Source organism: Watersipora subatra, chromosome 1 (assembly GCF_963576615.1).
Source record: "Watersipora subatra chromosome 1, tzWatSuba1.1, whole genome shotgun sequence".
Taxonomy (NCBI): domain Eukaryota; kingdom Metazoa; phylum Bryozoa; class Gymnolaemata; order Cheilostomatida; family Watersiporidae; genus Watersipora; species Watersipora subatra.
In genome coordinates, this window is record NC_088708.1 from 32,112,298 (window position 1) to 32,121,739 (window position 9,442).

Consider the following 9,442-nt stretch of genomic DNA (forward strand, 5'->3'; position numbering starts at 1 on the left):
ATATATATATATTCATTAACAAGTGACATAAACGAACCATACTTATATCACATGCAGAAACAAAAATTGACGTTGTTAAAACAAAAAGATTTGCATCGTTTGCTCGGATAGCTACGTTCTGATTGTTGCTTTCGATGGAACGAACATCTTCTGGTTGTCCAATACCTCCCACAATGTCTTCTGACCTTAACTCTTCTTCTGCACTGCTGAACTAGTCGATATTAGTCCAAACAATTTTTAGCGGAGCAATATTTTTACATGTTGCATTTAGCACAAATGCAATGAGTAAAAGTTGCTAAAGGCAACCTTTACCCTAAAACTAGTCGTTCATCTATCATTGTAAATGGAACCCGTTTTTATATACATATACTTCAAAGTATCAAGACTGCGTTAGACAAAGAACTACTAGTAGCTTGACACCGTTGTTAATTATTTATATGGTATTGCTTTCAATATTTTAACGATTTAACAAAAAATCGTAAAGCTTTGGAGTTGAACAACGAGAGAATTGATTGTTATTAATGTAAACGATTAATTATTAATACTGATCCATGATGATTTTGTGGACGATTTTCTACTGATCAATTGATATTATGAGTTCGTAAAGGCCAAATATTGTCCAAGTGGCGGTCAAATGCAGGTGGCATTCAATTAAAGAGTGGGCGCTCTATTTTTCAACCCTTCTCTCAGTGGTGGTCAAATAGAGGTAGTGTTCAACTAGAGATGACGTTCAATTAGGGGTTTTACGGTGTATAACAAAAATATATCCATTTTATCATTGGCCTGCATTACTGCTCATGGCAATTGTACCTAATGATTATAAACTGTTTCATGAGGAAGCAACTTTTGATTATAGTGTAGTTGTCTGAGTCAACCATTTTTGGGACTAGACAAATGCTGATTATATATCCTATAGATTAATCAAGCGCAGGCGATTATTGCTATTGGTTATTCTTCAACAAGAATTTAAAATAAACAAATCGCTACTGTGCATGTTTGTGCGTAGGGGGTGAAATGTACATTCATTTGTTCTTCAATTTTTTTACATTTCTATTGCAAAATTGAAGCACCAATTTTTGATGTGCCCCAATTGCAAACTGTTATTATTGCGTTTATTAAAGTTACTGATAGATCTATCAAAAGAGATAAATTCATAAGTTTTTCTTCTCGCAATTATTAACACAAACTCCTAGAATTTTTTAATAAGTCATCGTGCCGCTGCTAATTTGCTTAATTCGAGGAGAGTTTAGGAGAATGCCACGCCCTTACCATCAGCAGAAAGTGTTTCGTTGAGACCTTTTTATGGGTAGATGTATCTGCTGTGTTAGTACCTGCAACTTAACCAGGCTCCTTGATGGCCACTATTGGTCGATCAAACTTAAGTAGTGGGCAACCATCTTTGATATTATTTTACCCATCCAGCGCTAATACTGAATCCGCTTGTTTGGAATGAATGAGTGTTGGGTTTGCAGTTGTGAGTGGTTAATAGAAATTTCTAGTCGCAGTCAAACCTTGACTTATAAATATGATTTGCTCCGATATTTGCTTTATATGTTGAAGTTACGGTGTGTTGGAGCAAATATTATTATAAAAATGTTATTATGAAAATACACTGTATTATGTTTAATTCGTTCCACAGCTCAAAAAACTTGCCAATAAATATTTCGGACATATGTACAGTGAAACTTTTGCTTACGAAATTAATTCATTCCGGAAGCCATTGTGCGAATAGAAGATTTTGTACGAAGAAACCACTGTTACCGTATAAATCCCTTAGTCTGAACGTTGCGAGTCTTCCAAAACTCTGATATGATATTTCTCTAAATTACAAATACATGTACATGTAATGGTTAAAATGTAGCAAATAGCCTTCATGTTGGAATTATACTACTGTATAATTAATAGAATTTTCATTTATTTATAGTTTATAAATAGAATATGCGAATTTTTATAAATTCCTTGATTTCAGTGCTGTTTTCTAGAATAGGCTCATATGCGGAGACATACGGTGTATCAACTAGTCTAACTTAGAATACATAAATTTTAAATAAACGCAACTTGTTCAAAAAAAATTTTTTTTATGTTTTGTTATATTTAGTCGTTAACTAGATAAATGGAACAGGTTGCACCGGTAATCAAAAATGTTTTTGCTTATAAAATTGGTCTTTAATCAACATATACAGTGCAACATTTACTAATCTAACTTTAAATAAAGGTGTTTGTTCATTTCTGTGTTTTTCTGGCCGATGCATAATTAAAATATTTGACAGCTCGAGGTATAGCTAAAACAGCTTGTTGAGAAAACATTTCTTACTTATTATGCTACACATTCGTTCCAGATTTAAAACAGCTTATAGACAGTGGCAGGTGATGTAGTTCCCAATGGCTGTTTCTTTACCAATGAATTTGAGTCACTTAAACTAGTCTAAACCTTTACCATAATAATCTAATCTATTCTATCATATATAATCATTATAGATTACTCTGGTCTACCGTAATAAGAGCCATGTTCGTCCTTCCGTCTAGGCGTTTAGAAAAAAAATTTCACATCACAGAAATCGAACAGGTACATAAATGGATGCACGCCAAGCACACATGTATATGGGAAGCCAAGCGCACACCACTAAGTCCTGCAGCCAGCTTGCTCCATCTTCGAATAATTGTACTTATAATCATTACGCACCCTGATCTCTCGCACAATCATGATCTTCAAGCGTGCTAGAATTAACAATTATTCCACAGTATGACAAGGTGGCTGTGTGGCGTAGTGGTTAGTGCGCCTGTCTGCAAAGCAGATGTTTTCGAGTTAAATTCTAAGTGAAGTGGTTTTTTCATTCCTATAACTTGATCACTATAACTGGACATACGGATGACAGGCCAACAAACACACATATATATATATCACCTTTTCACTAGTAAAATCCTTGCAGTATTTTATTAGCAAAATGTGAAACTATTCAAGGCCAGAACAGTCCGAATACTGTGCGGAGGCAAGTTGGGTTTTTACCTTTGTTAGTATGATCTATAACTCTACTTTGAATGATCGTATACATGTAGGCGCAGTTGTTTTTTTGTAAATTCAATTTCAATAATAATGACATTAGGTGGATGGACTAACTGTGCATTTGTATAGGTCGTTATTACTTGCAGTGACAGAGATGCTAGTTAATGTACTGAATATATGTACGGATGAGGAGCTTGGTGATGGGGAAGAAGATGGAGAGATAGACGGTAGGGATAGACATGCTTCTATTGATAATATCAACTGCATCTTGTGCTCACTTTTGCTTGCCTCTACTCGCTTCTGCTCACCCTCTACTCGCTTCTCACCCTCTTCTCGCTTCTGCTCACCCTCTACTCGCTTCTCACCCTCTACTCGCTTCTGCTCACCCTCCACTCGCCCTCTACTCGCCTTTTACTCACCTGTTTTCCTCTTTAAACGTGAGCATTTACTTATGTGTATATATATATGCACACAAGAGCGTCTCTTGGGATCCTACTGGACACACATAATATATTGACTCCTACTCGTTGTCAAAGGTAATAAATAATGAAATGTCATCACTGTTGGTTAATGCAAATTGCTAACATGGCTGGCAGCGTTATCATTGCAGCAACTGAATGTGGTCTTGGTTTTTTTGTTTGTCATGCATTTTTATGACAATATGCATTCATTATCTTTTTTTAACCGTTCAGACCTGTCTTCTACTTTGTATTTAGTTTGTCATTTGAATCTTAAAAATGTGTTCATAGAGAGTCTGTACAGTCACCCGCAGTTTTACTGAAGTATTGTTCTACATGGAGGCAGACTCTGTCTTACTTATCATTGCATAATGATTTTCTGGAATCATCCATTTTCAACTTCGATGTATTTGGTCTTATTTTAGAGTTACCTTTTTCCATTGTCAAAAGTTGTATTTTCACGTTGCATAACTTTGCGTGTGATTTATATGTTTTCCATCTTTGTACATAATATTCCAACAGTATTTCTGCATTGTTTTGACTTCCATGAATAATTTATGTACGCCGTGCATAACAATTTTAATGCAGGTGAATCTACAGACAGCGAAGCTGACTCGGCTGCAAAAGGTAACATAGATGTATGCCGGTTCGGTCTAATAGAGTTAGAGTGATGCATTCTACAGAGCCTTTTCCATTTCACCTACGATAATATTATTGTTCCTTCTTTCTCCCTCGCCCCCTCTCTAACCATTCTCATGATATGCTTCTCATGTTTTTAGGGCGTGGTCAAGTTATTTGATTGCTACATCGAGCATGCACGCATTACCTTTTTTTCATTCATGCATAAGAACCCGCTAGAGGTGTGTGTTAAGTGAGCTCTCATAGCTGGCGCTTGTAGATGTGGGTAAGGATGAACAAGATGGCCCAACTAGTGCATCATCAGTAAATAAGAGAGGCGTCGCTAGTCGGTCAGCTGTTATAGCACCACAGCTGCTGACGAGTCGTAGTAAGTGATTGTGATGTGCTGCTGCCATGACCTTGTGACTTTAAGTGGCTGCTGCTGTCCTACCAAACAGTACATGCTTTGCAGTGCGTGTCTGTGCTAACAATCAAGCAGATTTTTTGATTTGCTTTGTGTCGTGGAGATATCTGTGGTTGTTACTCTACTTCGCACTGGTTTTATCCATTTAACTGCTAATACGTTGCTTTTTAGGCAGCTTCAAGTGGCAGAGATGATGCATGACGTTGTTAATTGCCTTTAATAATAAACAGCCGCGTCGTACCGATAGTATCCACCTTGGCGTTGATATCCTTTGTTGCTGTCTAACATGTCATCCCCTCTCTTCTTGACAGCTCTATGTATGCATTTTCATCTTTTTTTCTAGCGTGTGAAAGTTCATTCTGTTTTGCCATTTATGTTACAGCTGCAGCCATGGCTGCGCGCAGAGAAGTGATACGAAACAAAGTGCGGGCAATTGGAAAGATGGCGCGTGTGTTTACTGTGCTCAGGTACCGACCCTAGCTAGGCAATTTAGTAACTTACCTCATCCATCTCTATTCACCCTCCTTCATTCATTTTAGCTTTACTCAGACCTAAAACTACGCCTAGCAGAAGGGAGGAATTGAGATTCAAAGTGCAAGCAGTCTCTAGACTGCTTAAGGTGTACTCCCTGCTGAGGTAGCTCAACTCCTACCGACCTCTCAGTAACAGTTCGCTTATTCGCTTCATTTTACTTGTTCGAAATCATGGTTTCTGATTTCTGCTCACTTTCTCAGTTTGTACCATAGATCTCTGGCTGCTGATGAATGTGTGAAAGTAACAAATATGCAATCCATCCGCAGGTTTTAAATGTCTTGTGTATCTAAAAAGTAGGAATCCAACCAAAAATTTGATACTTGTTTTTTTGCGGAAGCTAGATTCGAAACTTCAACGCCCCCGAGACATTCCAAAATACTCGAGGGTGCATTTGTATAAAGACGTGTTTATTGCGGTTTATGTAGTTAGTGTGTTATTTTTTTTAAAAATAAAACAAGTTATTTTGAAACTATTCTACACAAAAATCTGAGGAAAAAATGGAGGACCTGCTGTGAATATAGCAAGACATTTTTCAATTTTGAATTTTATATCAATATAGTATTTCCTAAGATTTCAGTGCACTTTATATATTATATATGCATTTTATATGTTATTCGCTCTTTAGTGTAGTTCATTGTGTAAAATAGTGTGAAAATGGTTAAATAAGTCAGTTTTGCGATGGATTATAATTATTTGTAATGCGAAAATCTTTGTTAGAAATTCAGCAATTGGCATTTGGAACAGTCATTTGGTATGAATTGTGACCAAAACCGATATTGAACTATATTGTGTGATTGACCGCAAATATTCTTATGTAATATACCAGAAGGTAATATAGTGTGACATACCAGAAGGTAATATTATAATGTGACATACCAGAAGGTAATATTATCATGTAACATACCAGAAGGTAATATAGTGTGACATACCAGAAGGTAATATTATCATGTGACATACCAGAAGGTAATATCATTATGTGACATACCAGAAGGTAATATTATTATGTGACATATCAGAAGGTAATATTATCATGTAACATACCAGAAGGTAATATTATTATGTGACATACCAGAAGGTAATATTATTATGTAACCTACCAGAAAGTAATATTATTATGTAACATACCAGAAGGTAATATTAACGTAACATACCAGAAGGTAATATTATTATGCGACATACCAGAAGGTAATATTATCATGTGACATACCAGAAGATAATATTATTATGTGACATACCAGAAGGTAATATTCTTATGAAACATACCATGAGGTAATATTCTTATGAAACACCATGAGGTAATATTCTTATGAAACATACCATGAGGTAATCTTGTTTCTTCTCGTTTCAGATGCTTCTGTTTGTCCTAATATTTATACTGTTGCTTATTTGTTAAAGTTGGCTACAACTAGTTGTTGATAGAAATACTAGTTGGTTTGCCTGAATTTTGTTTCATGGTGATTCAGTGTGTGTGATGTTTCTTTTGTACCATCCAACAATTTTGTTGGATTGTATAAAAGCAAAATTATAATACAGATCTTGTTACTTCTGAGCAACACCTAGTCATGTCTTCAAGATATGGCACTTTCTTATACAGAGAGGAGAGTGAAACAGTTCTGCAACTCAAAGGGCTCACTCCGAATGGTATGCTGCCAGTTGGAGCACTTTCAGGCGGCAAAGAGTCAATGGTCAATGGTGCGTGCTTTACCACCTCCACCTTTCTGTAGCAAGAGTTTGTAGCCATGTTGTAGCATTATGAAGGCGCTGCATGATTGCTGCCAATAATGGCAGCGATATAAAAAAGGCTCACATATGTTTTTAACCCTTTCACTACTGAGCACATCCGGCTTGGAATTGTCCAGCATACCGGGCCTCTCAGTTGCATAATTTTATCGTTCGACATGGATGCAAGAAAGCTGCTATAACTTACTTCTAACTGGTCAGAGATCTCTAAAATAAATATGCTTTGGAAATCTGAGAAATATCTACAAGTTAATATTTCTCTATTGCATGCAATTAACCTTTAGAGATCTTATAAGCTGCACTGCAAAAAGCTGGAGCTTTAAGTTTTTATTTCATTATTCTAAATTTGCAAGCATATTTTTATTTATATCTATATTTAATAATGTCACATAAAAGCTCATTGATATATTTGCTACAGTTTGCAGCAAAAACTGGTTGTTTATGTGCAAATCTTTTAAATACTACAAATATGCATGTATATTAAAAACAGGTGACATAAACAAACAATAGTTATAATGCAAAAACAATGCATTATTATAATTGCTTAATTATAATTACATATTAAAATGCAAAAATTAACATTTTCTAAACAAAACTGTTTGTATCATTTGCTTCACCAGTTGCGTTCTGATGGTTGCTTTCGTTTGAACTCATTTAGTTTTCTTCAGACTGTTCAGTATCTTCCACCGTGTCTTCTAATATTAACATATTGTCTTCTAATCTTTTTTTGCAGAGCATAAATTTTACGCGTTGCCATTTAGAATACATACTTTTAGAGTAAAGAAAGAGAAACTTGTAGCCACATGTACGTGGCGCATGCGTGCTAAGCACAAATTTAGCCTCAAAATAGTAGTGCAGACTCATAATCACTCAAGCCGCTAATTATTTGTTATAATAAAAATTTACAAACAAAAGATTTCAAAGAAGTTTATCTAAAAGTGAAACTTATCCCAATATAGCCAGTTTCGGTACGGAAAGGGTTGAAAGCAAGTGCGCATCAAATTTATTCAAACTTTCTACAGCCAAACTCATTCTTAGGATGAACTCAACATGAGCATTTTTCAACATGTAAAATTTGAGCAAATATTTGACTCTACACATAATATAATCTTTAACATGTTCTGGGAATTTTCTTAAAATGGTTTTGTCGAACAGTACATGTGTATAAGTTCTCTTTCATATAGGTTGGTTGTAGTGTTTATATTTAATTAAACAGCACTTCATACTTTCCTCTTTTAGTCTCCAAGCAATAAATCTGGTTGAGTGGCCATGTGGTAGTGTGTCATGTCTACCTAACCTAAGGTCACGAGTTTGACTCATACGTAATAATCATTTTTTGAAGAATTACCATCTATATTACTGTTGAACTACCATCTATATTTGTTCTTCAGGGCGAAAGTCTAAGAATACTAGATCAAAGTTTTATAATACAGTATAGTAGATAGATTTATGAATGCTAGTTTTAATGTACCATCATAGAAGACGATTAGTTAGCTCTCTATCATTATGAGCAATATTATATTTACTGGTTTCGTTTTATGGCTTGTTTCTGTCAAAATTATTCATCGCTGTTACCATTCGAAACACCGACCTTCACTTCGAAGTGAGGAACTAGTTTTGTAATCATCCGCTATCCATCCAGTGTGCAAAAACTAATCTTAAGAACTTTTCAATTTACATGAGTTTAGTAACGATGTATTCAAGGTCTAACTGTGAAGTAAGCTCTCCACCAAGTCTTCTGTTGTCATGGGTGACTGCATTAACATGACTGCATGGGTGACTTCAAACACTTATTGTTACACCAGGGGATTTTTTCGCGCTTTCACATTACGTAGTCAATAAAGTTCCAATCTCTTGCCCATATTTTTTGGTAGGTTTTGGGTTTTAACACACTAAATAATGCCAAAAGAGCCTTTGTAAAAGGAAGTTCAAAAGTTGGGTACTATTAAGTTCAAAATAGGGTATTAGCTAGTTCATTTTTGCACATTAAATTGTGTTACTGTAATATTAATATTTTCTAATTCCTCTACCAACTTTACAATAAAAATTGTCTGTACCACATTACTGAAAGTGACAATTGGTTTTTGTCTTATTTTGAATATATTTCAGCTATGACTGGAGTATCACCAAATCACAAAATTGCGAGCTTTGAAGAAGCAAGAAGTCTAGACAAAAGCAATGAACGCATGCCACCCAGACGCGATAATTCACAGGCAAAGAAATAGCTTTGTTAGTCTCTCTCTCTCTCTCTAGCTAGCTCTTTTGCGTTTTTTACTTGTATGAAGCATTTGTAATATCATTAACGCAGACTCCAAACGCAAAACATGGTGATGTCTGTAATCTAGTCATAACGTAGAGCTAATGGAAAAGTTCGAATGCCCAGTTGATCATCAACACCATCTGTACAGTTGATTAGCTCTATATAGGGGCATTAATCTCATTCAGTGCCCCCTAATCTTAGCTATTTTTCTGTATGCCCCACTTTAATCTTGCCACCATATATGGCTTACCTAAGAATGCTTTAGCACTCATTTGAGAAATAGCGATGACACAAGGAATTTAATTACTGTATTATTTATATACAAGAACCAAATATAACTTACTCTATACCAATGTATATTAAAATGCCTTGTCATTAAATTGTGATAGCAAAATTTTACATCG

The 9,442-nt window shown here is 35.3% G+C and overlaps 1 protein-coding gene across 2 annotated transcripts in view; it reads left to right on the forward strand.

Moving 5' to 3' along the window:
• Window positions 1-9,395, forward strand: part of LOC137403335 (serine/threonine-protein phosphatase 2B catalytic subunit 3-like) — a 43,940-nt gene extending 34,545 nt beyond the window's left edge. Inside the window, exons 10-15 of one of the 2 annotated variants that reach the window (XM_068089426.1) lie at window positions 3,151-3,231; window positions 4,051-4,089; window positions 4,361-4,468; window positions 4,887-4,971; window positions 6,633-6,730; window positions 8,888-9,395. In XM_068089426.1, the coding sequence (XP_067945527.1) occupies window positions 3,151-3,231; window positions 4,051-4,089; window positions 4,361-4,468; window positions 4,887-4,971; window positions 6,633-6,730; window positions 8,888-9,003 (527 nt within the window). In that variant the 3' untranslated portion in view covers window positions 9,004-9,395. The remainder of the gene's footprint in view (window positions 1-3,150; window positions 3,232-4,050; window positions 4,090-4,360; window positions 4,469-4,886; window positions 4,972-6,632; window positions 6,731-8,887) is intronic. The other variant, XM_068089427.1, reaches the window with a different exon arrangement.
• Window positions 9,396-9,442: the final 47 nt, after the last annotated feature.